Genomic DNA, 16,294 nt, shown 5'->3' on the forward strand with positions numbered 1-16,294 from the left:
GAAAGATAAGAAGAAAGACATAGGGGCAGGGAGAGACACAGAAATAAAGAAAGACAGAGACATATATTCTAGCACCCGTTAATGTAACGGGCTTAAATACTAGTCTTATATAAACACTTATACTAGTTCTTATACATGAAACTGAGTAAATGTCCACATAGAAGGGGGGGAAGAATACTAAGAATAAGCAGTTGATTTCACCAAGCCATCTCAATAATGGCCTATGGACTTCTCTTTTAGGAAATTATCCAACCATTTTTTTAACCCCGCTAAGCTAACTGATTTCAGTTTAATTACACGTTGTGTGAAGAAATATTTCTCCAGTTTATTTTAAATCTACTACGTAGTAGCTTCATCATGTGTGTCCCTAGTCCTAGTATTTTTGGAAAGAGTAAACAAGCAATTCACATCTACCCTTTCCACTCCACTCAGTATTTTATAGACCTCTTATCATATCACCCCTGAGCCGTCTCTTCTCCAAGCTTATGTGATACTCCTTTAGTAAGGCACATTTTTGGAAATAAAGGATTACAATTAAATTAATGATGGAAGATACCACAGAAGGACGAAACATGGGATACCCTGGTATCTATTAGTGAGCAGCTGAATGGAAAAGCGATCTTTCAAAATACAAGGTTCATCATGCAATGGTGTAAGCAGAGACATGCACAAATGGGATTCCAATGGGGTGTTTTTACCTTATAGATCGTACAGCGATGCTGTGCAACCACAGTGAGTTTCTCAATGATATCTCGCAGCCGCTCCTGAGTAGCATGGGAGACTAGGTTCACAACTTCAGAGCTAAGTTCCACAACATTATGTCTTTTACCTGAGGAATCAGAAAAAAAGTCCATTTCAAGTTTTTGTAGGAACTGAAACTGAAATTCTCTCAAAGGTTTTCTCCACTGCCACTTTAAGTCCTATTATCACAAAAAGGGCCAGAGAATGAGTTTTCAGGTAAACTCACAACTTCAAATATATTAAACACTGCAGTAGGAAAACAGTCAGCCAGATGACAAAGGTGCTGGTTCCCATAGCCTCCAGAATCATTTTTTATGTTAAGGTCATCTATGGGATGTTATGGCAGCAAGAACACATATATCGAGATTCATGCTCAGTGTAGGGGAAACAGTAGTTATGAAACTAAGAATATAAACACAGAAATGCTATAAGCCCTGTAAGACACTGGGAGAACAAATACATTGGTCTGACTAAAAATAGCCCTCCGCACTCCAACTTGAACTGCCTGTAAGCATCCAGAGTTTGTATACGGCCAAAATTTTTAACCCAGTCCTTGAGGCTCGCCTAGCTAGTCAGGCTGTCAGGCTATCTGCAATGAATATACATGGAATAGATTTGCATACAATGGAGATGGTGTATGCAAATTTATCTCATTCACATTCTGAAACCTGATTGACTGGGTGTGTCCTGAGGACTGAGTTGAGAAACCCTATTGTATGGTTTTAAAAGGAGGTAGTCCTAGAATCCAGGTGAAATAGCACATGCAAATTTGCATTTTTGCAATGTAGGTGCACTATTTGATGCTGATTAATGGCCTGCACGATAGTAAGTGCAAAGTGGATGGTAGTTTTCGGCACACATAGGAGAGAATTCTACAAATTGGCACTTTAGCCAGCACCAGTCTTGTAACGGGACTCATCAGTGCCTCTAGTGGCCACAGTTCATAACTGCACCGGCGTGCGACTCAGAGAGGAGTCACCCTGCAGTAATCAAAGGAACCAGACAACAACTACCAAAACAAAGTTTCAAGGTAAAAATAAAAGAAAATTTACATGTCAGAATAACGTTCAGAATGGCTCAAAATCCAATATACAGTACCATGCAATGTACAAAACCCAAATGGCCAGAGGGAAACTCTGGCAGCGATCAGGATTTTCACTCCTATTTATAAATCTTTATTGATTTTCAAGTAGTAACAGTGCAATACTTATGAATCTGAACATCTAACAAATCAAGAAAACCACTTTGAACTAACAAATATTTGAAAGTAATCTTTCCTCCCACCCCTTTTACTTAATCAATAATATAAATGCAATTATCCTTCCAATAACCCACTCTTATTTAAAGTATAATACATTCCTACCCCCTCCCTCCCACCATGGATGTATAAGGAAATCAGATGAAAATTAAAGAGAAATGACAACTATATAGAAGCAATAAAAGATGCCAATGGGCCCCACACCAAGTTAAATACATTACTATGCCCCAAGATTTCAGTATTCATTTTTTCATATTTGTAGCTGGAGCATAAGTTCACCCGCCAGAAATGAAAGTTAAGTCAATCATAGTACTTCCAATGGCGTGTTATCTGCATGGCTATTCCCATCATAATTAAGAAAAGCCAGCATTTATAACGATCCATAGGGGATTTAACATGTAATAGTGTTCCACATATTACGACTTCATAAGTTAATAGGATTGATGACTCAAGTACAGCATTAATTTGACCCCATATTGACTTCCAAAAATTAAGTATCAAAGGACAATAGAATAACAGATGATCCAAAGTCTCTATATTAAGATGACAATGCCAGCATCTATTAGATTTAGAACTGTCTATCTTTTGCAAATGAACTGGGGTCCAAAAAAATCCTATGCAACAAAAAAAAATGTTTGTCTCATAGATGCTGACGCTGTACACCTCATCCTCCAAGTTCAAATTCGTGGCCATCGAGATGCAGAAATATACTGCTTTATCTCAATGCTCCAAATGTCTTTAAGACTAGATTTTGGTTTTTTATTCAAGAATTCAGAAATTAATGTATAACACTGGGTGGCCTGATGTCCTAAATAATCTGTCTGGAAGCATAGGATCTGCAAGCTATAGTGAGTTTTTAAGTTTTGCCAATCAGGGAACCCACTCTGAATGGCCTGCTTCAACTGCAACCACCTATAATTTTGAGGCTTTGAAATACCAAATGATTGTTGAAGTCATGAAAAATCAAGCAGTTTCCCATTAGGTATAACATCATCTAATGCATGAATGCCTACCTGCATCCAATGCTTCCAGAAGATCCCAGATCCACCTATTTGAATCTTGAAGTTTAGCCATAAGGATTGAAAACTAGATTTCTCTATTGGAATATCTGTTAATTTATTAATAAATTTCAAAGTTTTCCACGTGTCCAATAAAATACTATTGTCCTTAACCTATCTTTCCCTCGCCCCCCTTTCCACTAAATCCATCTCCTATCCCCGCAAGGCCCCTTGGTTCCTCCCATATCACATAAGAACATAAGAAATGCCTCTGCTGGGTCAGACCCGAGGTCCATCGTGCCCAGCAGTCCGCTCACGCGGCGGCCCAACAGGTCCAGGACCTGTGCAGTAATCTTCTATCTGTACCCCTCTATTCCCATTTCCAGTAGGAATTTGTCCAATCCTTTCTTGAACCCCAGTACCGTACTCTGCCTTATAACGTCCTCTGGAAGCGCATTCCAGGTGTCCACCACACGTTGGGTAAAGAAGAACTTTCTAGCATTTGTTTTGAATCTGTCCCCTTTCAACTTTTCCGAATGCCCTCTTGTTCTCTTATTTTTCGAAAGTTTGAAGAATCTGTCCCTCTCTACTCTCTCTATGCCCTTCATGATCTTGTAAGTCTCTATCATATCCCCTCTAAGTCTCCTCTTCTCCAGGGAAAAGAGACCCAGCTTCTCCAATCTCTCAGAATATGACAGGTTTTCCATACCTATTATCAGACGTGTTGCTCTCCTTTGAACTCTCTCGACTAATGCCATATCCTTCTTAAGATACGGCGACCAATATTGGACGCAGTACTCCAAATGCGGGCGCACCATCGCCCGATACAACGGCAGGATAACTTCTTTCGTTCTGGCTGTAATACCCTTTTTGATTATACCAAGCATTCTATTCGCTCTCTTAGCGGCCGCTGCACACTGTGCCGACGGCTTCATTGTCATGTCCACCATTACCCCCAAGTCCCTTTCCTGGGTACTCTTATTCAATAACATCCCTCCCATTTTATAGTTGTACCCCGAGTTTCTGCTCCCCACATGTAATACTTTACATTTCTCAATGTTGAACTTCATCTGCCATTTCGCCGCCCATTCTTCTAATTTGTTTAAGTCCCTTTGCAACTTTTCGCAGTCCTCTGTAGTCCGAGCTCCATTAAATAATTTGGTGTCATCCGCAAATTTTATTATCTCGCACTTCGTCCCTGTTTCTAGATCATTTATGAAGATATTAAATAGCAGTGGCCCGAGCACCGAGCCCTGCGGGACACCACTCGTGACCCTCCTCCAGTCGGAGTAGTGACCCTTCACTCCTACCCTTTGTTTTCTACCCTCCAACCAGTTTCTGATCCATCTATGTACGTCTCCTTCCACCCCATGGTTCTTCAGAGTGCTAAAACAGAAATGTCGAGCTCTGGAGCGCATATGGAAAAAATCAAAATGTCCTATAGACAGACAGTCCTGGAGAGTCAATATCAAGCTGTACAATACAGCACTAAAAAAAGCAAGAAAGAACTTCTATGGTGACAAAATCTCCAGGTCCAACAATCAAAGCAGTACTCTATTCAACATCTGGCGCTCCCTAACCTCCAAAAGAGACCCCACCTTGCTCCCCTCCTCTCCCTCAGCCGAAGTTCTAGCAAAGTTTCTTCCTTGAGATGCTCTTTCCCTTCTTCAGTCTCTTACAACTCCCTAGTGCCCACCGATTCCACTCCCACCCTAATGGTCTCCAACCCTATCCCAGCTGACAGATCCTGGACCACTTTTGAGCACGTATCTGAATCCCTGGTCCTCAATCTCTGCCTCAAACTGAAATCCTGTAATTGCTCCTTGGACCCATTCCCCTCCTACCTATACGAGAACATTCCCGCTCAGGCTATTTCTTCTATCACCATTCTCATAAACTCCGCCCTTCAGTCGGGCCATTTCTCCCCAGAAATGGGTCATATCGCCTTGACCCCACTACTGAAAAAATCTGACCTTGATCCTTCCATACCATCCAGCTATCGCCCAATTGCAAATATCCCTCTCCTAACCAAGATGCTAGAGTCCATCATTTCTTCCCAACTCTCATCATACTTAGAGAGATTCTCTATTCTTTTACCCTATCAATATGGCTTTCGTCCTAACTTCAGCACCGAATCCCTACTGTCTTCCCTGATTTCAAGGGTTCAACAACTTCACTCTCGAAACAAGTTCGCCGTCCTCCTACAATTTGACCTTTCCGCTGCTTTCGACGTTGTTCACCATGATATTCTTGTTTGCCAACTCTCTGAGATAGGTATCAACTCCACAGTCCTAGGTTGGTTCTCTAAATTCCTCCGCTCTCGTTCTTACATTGTTAACATGAATGGCACCTCATCCTCCCCCTGGAAACCGAATTGTGGAGTCCCGCAAGGCTCTCCACTATCCCCTATCCTTTTCAACATCTATATGTCCTCCCTAAAACTTCTCCACCTATCCCCCCTTGAAACAATTTACACTTATGCAGACAACATCCTCGTCCTCCTCGAGATCGATTCGAACCTCCCCGACCTGTCTAAGAACATATCCTCTTGTATAATGAACCTACAATCCTGGGCCCATACAGTGCAAATGAAATTGAATGAGTCCAAAACAAGACTTCTTTGGCTCGGTCCAAAACTAGATCACCTACCTACCTCCATCCCACTACCCTCTGGCTCCTCTCTGCAGCTTGAGTTCTTGAGCAAGGTCTTGGGCATCATCATTGATTCCACATTGTCCTTCAATGACCACCTCCAATCCTTGGTAAAAAAATGCTTTTTCAGCTTTCACATGTTGAGGAAAGTTAGATCCTGCTTCCATCAAAAACATTTTACCCTCCTTGTCCAATCCATCATCCTCTCCAGATTGGACTATTGCAACTCTATCTACTTAAGCCTAACTAAGAAAAACCTCCACAGACTCCAACGGATTCAGAATGCCGCGGCCAAGCTCAGCTTCGCTAAAAGTAAATTTGACCATGTCTCCCCGCTCCTGGCCAAGCTCCACTGGCTTCCGATAATCGCCAGGGTCCACTAAAAATGCGCCTGTTTAACTTTCAAAATCCTATATGGTATCCTCCCTCCCTTTATCCCTCTTTAGTGGAATTCCTCAAACCCTAATACCACCAGATCCTCCCACAAATTAAAACTATCCTTCCCCTCGCTAAAAGGCATTTCCCACACAGGAAAGCTAGGGACCTCCCTCCACTTCAAAATCACTGAGCTCTGGAATAACCTTACCTCCCCTCTTCGGAATTTGAGCTCTCTCCAAGTTTTCCGCAAACATCTGAAAACCTGGCTTTTCTCAAAATATGTAAGTCTCCCTTCAACTTAGGAATCAAGGAAACTCTTATATCTTGGCATCCCAAGTCCTCTAAATTTTCTTCAAACTTCTACCTCTAACCCTCTGTTGAAGTTCCTTCCTATTTCTCCTACTGTAAACCGTGTCGAGCTCTACTAATGTGGAGATGATGTGGTATACAAACCTAAGGATTAGATTAGATTAGATCTAGGTAATTTGATACTCAACACATGAGACAGTCATAATGGGGACATAAGTTGCCACTCTAAATATAACCAATCAGGGAGATGTTCCAGGAACTCAGGGAGGATCCAATGCATACCTTGACACATTATATAGGCTTCATGGTACCTATAAAAATTAGGAAAATTTACCCCACCCGCCGCAATTGATGCAAACAGTTCTCCCTGTGATTCACTTCTTCACAGTGCTTTTCAATAAAGTTTCTTCCTCCCAAGTCTGCTCCTAGCAGGGTTCAGGAGAGTTCAGTTCAAAAAACAAATTTGGTTCCTGGTTAATATACTTTAACATTCAAACACTCAGAGCACCAAGAACAAAAAGCCTCCAGCCTAAAATAAAGTATGGCTGGGCAAAAGGAAAGTGCCTCAAGTTTGCTTGCAAAAAGCACCAACAGCTTTTCAACATTCCCTCCCAGATGAATGTAAACTTCTCCCCAAAGAACACTCCCAGCTTTACAGAAAAATGCAGAGGAAAAACCAAAATGAAAGCACGCAAGAGCACAGTCCAGGAAGTCCATGAATGTGACTGGGAGCAGAAAAATAACCCAGCCAACAATAGTAAAAAAAAACAAAAAAACAAAACAAAACCTCACGTTCTTTTGCTCAGCAAGAGTTAGTTGCCACTCCTACTTCCATCAGCACTGGAGCTCTGCACAAATCCTCAGAAGTCAGTTCATCTTGCAATTCCATAGGCATCTCCTGATCAGTTGCTAGTAACTCTGAAGTGGCTTCAGCTTCATCCACTTCCATAGGAACATAGGCATTACCTTCAGTTGAGCCAGGTAGTTCCTCCTTAGGGAGAGCCCTGAGCTTTCTCCCTAACCTTCCTAGCAGCTTGTTCAGATCTACTGGTTTTTCAAGAGGGGAGCCACGCCCTGCTCTAACTGAGCCTGCTCTTACCTGGACTTCTCTCTGGCTCCCCCTGGTGGATACTAGGGAAACCACAGGGACAAGGCAGGCACGGAGCCTGGCTGGTCACAACTTAGACATATGTGTCATAGGCGCCAATAATTGATAGTTATGCATGAACATACACTAGGTGCTCTTCTATAAGGAAGCATCTTAGGGTCGGATTCTGTAAACGGTGCCGTTATTGGCAGCTGCCGATCACATGTCAATTATGCAATGGCCCCGTTTACAGAATTGTGGCTTTCACCAAAGATAGGTGCTAAAAATGTAGGCCAGGGTTTTAAAGGCCTACATTTCTGGTGCCTACCTTTGATGAGAATTGTATCTACAGAGGCACCTTAGAACGCCTAAAGTCATTTACGGAATTAATCACACATACTTCAACCTTAGGCATTCTAAGGCACCTCCATAGACGTGATGACGATGCCATTTTTCTAGGCACCTTTATTTTTCTAATTAATAATATTTTAATCATTTTTAAATGGCTTTTACCATTTAAGTTAGGGGAGGTTGAGTGCCTAACTTAAGGCTCCGTTTATAGAATATGGGCCTTAACGCTACTGTATAATGTGTAATTACAAGAGGGCACCAAAAATTATCATCAGTTATGTACATCATTTTGCAAATATAGGCATGCCACTGACATGGAAATAAATATTCTTGCCAAAATTGAAAGTCACCCTTGCCAAGTTATGCTAGTATTCTATAGGACTCATTTTTGAAACAGAAAAACATCCAAAAACACAGCACAAAGCAGTGGATGGATTTTTTTTTTTTTTTTTTTTGGGGGGGGGGGAGGGGGCAAAACTGTCCAAATCACAATTTTTGAAACTCAATTTTAGTTAACATGTTTTCTTATGCAGTTTGCCTAACTCTCAAGGAACCATTTGGAGGTATATTTTACATTCAAGGACCATTATTAATTTGGACATTGATTGATAGACATAGATATAGCACCTTTTAGACTCTTTGGGCTAGATTCACTAACCTGCCCAATCATGACCGATCTGTGTCCGATCCGGGCAGATCCGATGGATTCACAAACCAGCAATATTCAAATGGAGGCGATCGGAGGAAAGCCTCCATCTGCTAACACGGATCACTAGTAGATGATCTGCGCATGCATCTAAGACCCGTCTGAGCCATAGCTTTTTTTAAACTTTACTTTTAAAAACATTTTTGTAGTCCAGCGAGCCCGTGGTTTTAACCTGCTTTAAACCCGTGGGTTAAAACCACAGGCTCGCAGTGCGGGGAAGGGCAGGAGAGATTCGGGGCGGCAGGCAGGAGAGATCTGGGGAAAAGCAGGGCGGCGATTCAGGGGAAGAGTAGGCAGGAGAGATTCGGGGAAGAGCAGGGCGGCGATTCAGGAGAGAGCAGGGTGGCGATTTGGGGCGGCAGTCAGGACAGATTCTGGGAAGAGCATCGGGGCGGCAGGCAGGAGAGATTCGAGGCAGCAGAGGGCAGGGCTTCAATGGAGCTGGAGTGTCAGAAAGGACTGGTACCCAGCAGTCGCTTCTTGGGTAGATCAGCTAGCTCAGTCGGATCGTGAAATTTGTTTTGTGAATCGCATCCCTGCCTACTTTGCACGCCGTTCCCCTCATTTGCATGTGAGGATCAGGTTTGGATGGGCAGAGAGGTAAGTGAATTGGGCCGGAGTAAAATTGGATCGAGAAGGGGTCGCAAACCGATCGGTACACAATCGGTTTGCTTAGTGAATCTAGCTCTTTATTTAGTGTTTTTGGTTTGACATGCAGAGGTGTTGCTCACATTTAATGAGAAAAAGCTAGTGATGTAACAGAAGCTTTTGCTAATTGATGATTTTGGTTCATAGACAGTAACGCGGAAGACAAAGGCGTGCGCCGACAACTGAGCGCAAGACGGAGGTGCACGCCGAAGAAAAAGACTGTTTTTAGGGGCTGCGACGGGGGTTTTTGTTAGGGAGCCCCCCCACTTTACTTAATACATATCGCGGCGGCGTTGTGGGGGGTTTGGGGAGTTGTAACCCCCCACATTTTAGCGAAAACGTAACTTTTTCCCTAAAAACAGGGAAAAAGTTAAGTTTTCAGTAAAATGTGGGGGGTTACAACCCCCGAAGCCCCCCACAATGCTCCCACAAGGCGGCACGATCTGTATTAAGTAAAGTGGGAGGGTTCCCCCCCACACCCCCTGTAGTAGTCCCTAAAAACAGTCTTTTTCTTTGGCACGCGCCTCCGCGCTGCACTCAGTTGTCTGCTCGCGCCTTTGTCCCGGCGCGCTTTTGACCTGACACCGATGATTTCCCTTTATGCTAATTTGAGCAGTGGGAGCTGTTGATGTTACTGAAGTTCTTCTTACAAACAAAAATATCATTAATTATATATGCTTTATGCTGTGTCCATTCATATACATTTTTTGATATAATAGGAGACTGTAGTTTGGCTATTTGCTTACTACTCCTAGAAGGAATTGTTTGAGACTGAAGCGATTCACCGTAAGAGTTAAACATGATTCTTGATCCTAAAAGCTGATACCAAGAGCAGAAACATAAGATAATATAAAGTTAGACGAGCACTGTCATTGAAAAGAAAATTAAAAAAATAAAATAAAATGGGCACTCACAACTACTGTATTAGGTTATGGATAAGTATGGGAAACTAGGTTCTTACATAAGCAGGTATTTTTCTTAAACAAATGTAATTTAACTCAAGCAAAAGCTGAAAAGATATATTCTTTCCACTAGGCAAGAGTATTTGAAGTCATATACCCAGTTAAATTAAAAATATGCATACTCAAAGCACTATGCAAACTAATTTTATTAAAAGCTTGCCTAAAGTATTCTCAATAATTACAATTTTACAACACCTGGTAAGTTTTGTGCAGAGAAACTTCTGTCTAATAATCTTTTAAAACATCAATTATCACAGGAGTGCTCAAAACCTTCTGGCTATGAATAAAAGACAAGCTGAATACAAGAACTTTTGCAGACTTCAGAACAATTTTCATCACCAACACAACTAGGGATATCTTCAGGGAAAGGGACCTATGCTTTATATATACCAGTATATCAACAGCCTAAAATGTAATTTGTTTTCCTATATGCATGCTGCAAAACATGGTGATACCACAGTAAATCAAAATCAATTCTGTCAACTCTACTTCTTAAAGTGAATTCCATGATCTTGAAGCAAGAAGTTAGAAAAATGTTTGCATATATTCCATATCCCAGAAGACATTTGGTCCTCTCAAGAATTTTCTCTTCAGCACCTAATTTGGAGAGGATGTATTTTTATGAAATTCAAAATATATCATGCATTTGGCCTCCATCTTGATCCAGGAGAGAGAACAGAACCCGTGGGGTTCTTTATCTACAATCCTGCATGTGGAAAACTGATGCAAGCTGCCGCTGTTATACTTTTCCAAGTCTAGCCAAATCTAGCCAAAATTTCAACAAATTGTAACTGTGCACATGCATAAAAAGTATACACAGAGCTCTACGTGTTAGTGAATTTTTAAAATGAAAGTTTTCCATAGTCCTGGGTTTAAAAGTTACTTCAGGGAATTTATGTACTTTCCTTAGCATTAACAAATTTTTCATGGTTAATTTATGCACATATTTTCAAAAGAATGAACACAAATGTATATTATTTTTAGACGGGCTCTTTTATTCTTTTATTGCAAGACTACTGAAGAGGATATATAGGAAGGAAAAATATTTTTTTTTACACCGTATGAATAACGGAGTGGGGGGGGAAAGAAAAGGTTGATATGACTGCTGGGACTATGGTAAACCTGAATACAGATTACACATGAAGATTTAAGAATTCTTATACTGGATTATGTTTGGAAAAACCCCTCCTTTAAAATTTCTCAATGCCACCACCAAATGTTTGCTAGAAAGAACAGGACTTAATTCTATTTTTGGTGAGAAAACATACATATGACCTTTGTATGTTTATTTAAAATTTGAAATACCTTTTAGCTTTGTGGGTTTCAGCAATTTACATAATAAAATAAATACAAAAAAAAAGAAAACAGAAAACATCTCTAATCATGATGTTTAGACCTAACCACTTAATCCATCAATTTCAGAGATAATAACCAATTAAAACAATTGATATAAGGGGGTAAATAAGTATGGAATGTGAACTGCCTGCACACCCTATCAAATGAAAATAAGTATCTTATTACAGGAAACACAATGCTCATCAGAGGTTACATTTCAGTTCGTCTTACACATGCTAATACCAACCTCTAAAATTTTCACACACTTTACAAAAGACGCTCAATATACAATCACAGAAGAGAGATTTTAATGAGAACAGTAACTTAGAATTAAAACTTTGCTAGGTTTAGTTGGCTGATGTAGGGCTGCATTCTAAATGTCAAACCAAAAAAAAAGCTGAGCCGCCATCAGATTATCTTCTCCAAATGTCATGTGGCTTTTGACTTGATCCTTCCAGTAGGGGAACGAAGTGAAAAGAAAGGCAGAGCAGAGGAAAGGAATGGATCGGCTACATTCCTTGAACTATTAAGTTCCGAGTAGGTTTCTGAGATTCTTTTTCCTCTCTTTATATCAGGACAGTTTAAGTTTAGACACATTATTTTCAAAATAGAAATCATCTATTTTTGAGCTATCAGCTAGTACTGGGTTTCTACCATCCATTTCGGTTTATAGTGAGTTCACTAGACAAATTTAGACACCCATCATAGGAGCTCTAATTTTTTTTTAATATCAGGTTTAAGATCCATCTGGTTAACTCCAAAAGCTAAAATCTTTTCAGTATCAACCCCAGTCAGTTTTATCCTGCAGCAATTTCTTTACAGTCAAAGAAAAATCAGAAACATGCAACTATTTATTCCTTTATAGACTAGCGAGTTGGAACATGAATCTATTGTGCTATTTTCACTAGCATGTTGAAATCATAAAACATTTTTGTTTATTTTTTAAAGTATATTAGCATATATTACATGTAACACAAAAAAGGAAGTCTACCTTTTTTATTCTTACCTATATCTAATATTTTCTTTTGAAGAGCAGCTTTGAAGAGGAATGGTTCATCTACAGTTGATTGAATAATTCTGCCAACAAATTCAGAATGAGTTGCTAAGATGCCGGCATTTTCTTCACTTATGTTGACACCAGCCATGGAAGCCACATCATTGATGTCATCTTCATCTCTACATGTGAATACTTTTGTTCTAAGAAGCAGCAATAAGAGTTATCATTATTATTTTTGAAGCACTGCAAATTTATGTATAAGTAAAGAAAACCAAGAGTATGCCAATTCAAATGGTAAAAAAAAAAAAAAGATTATGATTAATTGATGCTGGGAACAGTATTAAGACCTATGATGGTATGGATATGAGGGGTTGGTATTCTCTAATTCAAGCTGATACTTACCCCCTCTTTTACTAAGGTGCGCTAGCCAATTTAGCGCCCGCTAAATGCTAACGTGCCCCTTATATTCTATGGACGCGTTAGCACACGCTAATCATTAGCGCGTGCTAAATCAGTTAGTGCGCCTTAGTAAAATGACCCCTTAGTAACTCCTATTAACTGAGGTCTCTTGGTTATTAATATGTTATTTATTCAAATTTCTATTCTATTGGCACACACCATTTATCATTTTAATTCAAATTTATTTACATGTATTTGTGCACTTTTTTTTAGAAAAAGGTATGTAGGCACATATGTTGCTTTCATGAAATAAGCACCAAATCAGTGCATTTTCCTAACTGGTTTTAGGCAACTTTTATAAAATTCCCATTCACCACTAATGGTACATTTTAAATGCACTAGTTTGGAGCCATTTCTCTACAGCAGCTATTACATGAGCATATGATGGAAATTTTTCCTTTTCTCCTCCCTCCATCTTCCTGCTTGGAAAACTTATTTAACAAAAAAAGGGCACTAATTCCATGGTTTACCTAGGCCTGATGGACTGAGCCTGACGCAGAGATGGGGGGGGGGGGGGAGGGAGGGTATGGAATCTAAACCTGGATCTCATGCTGTAGTATCCAATCCTATGACGTTTAAATACCTACATAATGTAAATGCGCACGAGTCAAGTCTCTTTCATTTGAAAGGAAACTCTGCAATGAGAGGGCATAGGATGAAGTTAAGATGTGATAGACTCCGGAGTAATCTGAGGAAATACTTTTTTTTTTTACAGAAAGAGTGGTAGATGCGTGGAACAGTCTCCCAGAAGAGGTGGTGGAGACTGAGACTGTGTCTGAATTCAAAAGGGCCTGGGATAGGCACGTGGGATCTCTTGGAGAGAAAGAGAGATAATGGTTACTGCAGATTGCAGACTAGATGGGCCTTTGGCCTTTATCTGCTATCATGTTTCTATGAGTTATTAAGTTAGCCCTCTTTTATTAGCATTAATTGGTTCAGATGTGAAAAGGAGATAGATGCTAGGTTTTGTCACAAAACGTTATTTTGAAATGTATAAAGACTCCTTTTTGTTAAATTTTTCTTCTATTTAAATGGCCTAAGTTGTCCAAGGAGCTCATTTCTTTGAACAAGAAACCTTTTTAAACCAGCGAAGTACTGAAGAGCTGCCACTATCATGCCAACTTTACTATAGCAAGTTACGGATGATCATGTTACACACCACTTATATCTAGAATTATCTGCTGGTTTATTTCTACTACACATAAATGAAAGGAGCTGCCTCTGCTACCCAGAAAGGATAGTATCATAGGAATGATGTTATTGAGTGTTAGTTTAATATTACGTGACATTCAATTTTTCAGAAGCTTTTCTGAATTAGTTACGGTACCTATCCTAGTACAGAAACAAGTGAAATAAATGTGAAGTGAAATAAATGTGAAGTGCTCAGATGCAAAGCTGAATCTCTGGCACCCCCTGGTGTTTCAACTGGGTTTTGCAGTGTTTAGTTACCTTCTATTAGAACTGTCCTTGGTCTCTGAATCCAGTGACTGACTTTCAACTTATTGGCCCATTTCAGCCTGGCGTGCCAGTTGTAATTATTTTCAGCCAGCCAATATGAGGCAGCAATCTGATGGGAAGGGCAGAAGTTGCAAATCAGAATGTCTGATTGCTGCCTTTTCCAGTGAACAGAGAGACAAGACAGATACTGGCCAAGCAGAACAGTTTAAAAATCAGTCTCTCAGATAAGCTGCCAAGTAATGTCGCTTTCTGCCATTGCAAATCAGCATCATGAGTCAGCAAAATGTTCCAAGAAAGATGCCAAAAAGCCCAAGGCAAGCCAAAGGTCTTTCTTTGAAAACTGGGTCACTTGACAAATAAGCTTAAGCCTTTTGTTGTTGTTTTGTGGGAAAAATCCTTAACACGACAAAACATCAGTTATCAAGTAGACATCAGTGAACTAATAGAATAGCTCAAGAGACATCAGTTTTGCCAAATTAACACCACATTTTAAAAAAAAGAAAGCTACAAAGAATACGGGTAATAAAAGTGTTGCTATTCCCAAGTTTAATCAAATTCAGTGTCGCACAGAATCTTGTTGACAAAAAAAAAATTTGCAGTATAATCATCCAGTAGATTGCTTATGAGAACTATGCACTATGGTTCAGTATGAAAGGGTAATGTGTCTCACTGAAGGGTTGTGACAAGCAGAGTTCTACAGGTGGTTTTAAGTCCAATGCTATTTAAAATCCTCTTAACTCAGTAGCATATAATTAAAAATCACCTTGCTACAAGGTGCGTTAAATAATTTATCTACCTGAGTACGAAAGAACATAGTAAATGTGTTGAAATAAGTCTGTGCATGTTGTGACACGTCTCAAGGTTAATCATGCACAGTTGCAGCTCAGTAGAAGTCTAACATTCCATAAAACAAGATGTCAGGAGAGTCCTCATGCAAATCAAGTAAGAAACTGCTAATTTTGGAGCACTGTTCAGTGATAAACTTTTTCACAAAAGAAGGGAAAAAGCCAAAGGAGATCCATGAATGCATAACTGCAGTTTATGATGAGTCTGCCCCATCATCCTACAAAGTAAAATTTTGGAGCAAGCATTTTAAGGGCGGTAGAGAGTCCATTGAAGATGACCCTCACACTGGATGGTCTGTGGAAGCAACTTCACAGTAATATATAAGAAAGTTGAGGATTTAATTTTGTCAGACAGACAAATTAAGGTTTCCCAAATAGCTGAAGAAATGGGCATCTCAGTAGGTTCAGTTTGGAAAATAATTCACAAAAAAGGTTGGGCATGTCCAAGGTCAGTGCAAGATGGGTTCCAAAAATGCTGATGCCATGTCAGAAGACCACGAGGTTCCAATGCTGTCAGGAGAACTTGGAGACACTCCTTGAAGACCAAGTGAATTTTTTTCAACATTTGGTGACTGGAGATGAGACTTGGGTCTATTACAGAGATCCGGAGTCCAAAATGGAGTCAATGTAGTAGAAGGACAAGTCATCCTCCACCCCCCTAAAAAGTTCAAGACAGAAAAATCTGCAGACAAAGTCATGACAACTGTCTTCTGGGATGATGAAGGACTTTTGCTTCTGGAGTTCATGCCACATAAAACAACCATAACTGGGGAGAGTTATGCCAACATAATGATTGCTTTGCGGGAATCAATCAAGGAGAAAATATAAAGGTGGAAACGTTGGACAGTAGAGATATCTGGTGTGGAGAGGTAGATCTGGGAGTCTTATCAGCATAGAGGTGATACAGAAAACTTTTGGAGGAAATTAGTGCACCAAGGGAGTGGGTATATATTGAGAAAAGGAGAGGTCCCAAGGTAGCGCCTTCGTTAGATAAGACCAACACATGAGCCATGACTCCCCCAAGATTCACACAGGCTGAGCATGTAGGCATAGCTGGATGTCCTTGACTAGAATACAGTTCTGGTACATACCCAGAATGCATCATGCAGA

General features: G+C 40.2%; 1 protein-coding gene across 7 annotated transcripts in view; it reads right to left on the reverse strand.

The window, feature by feature from the left end:
* The window catches only part of TAF4B (TATA-box binding protein associated factor 4b), a 152,872-nt gene that overhangs the window by 81,042 nt on the left and 55,536 nt on the right, over window positions 1-16,294 (reverse strand). For all 7 annotated transcript variants that reach the window (XM_033929769.1, XM_033929770.1, XM_033929771.1 and 4 more), the window contains 2 exons: window positions 12,432-12,622; window positions 699-829 (listed from right to left, as the gene is read on the reverse strand). In XM_033929769.1, coding sequence (XP_033785660.1) covers window positions 699-829; window positions 12,432-12,622 — 322 coding nt within the window. The remainder of the gene's footprint in view (window positions 1-698; window positions 830-12,431; window positions 12,623-16,294) is intronic.

This window comes from Geotrypetes seraphini, chromosome 2 (genome assembly GCF_902459505.1).
Source record: "Geotrypetes seraphini chromosome 2, aGeoSer1.1, whole genome shotgun sequence".
NCBI lineage: Eukaryota > Metazoa > Chordata > Amphibia > Gymnophiona > Dermophiidae > Geotrypetes > Geotrypetes seraphini.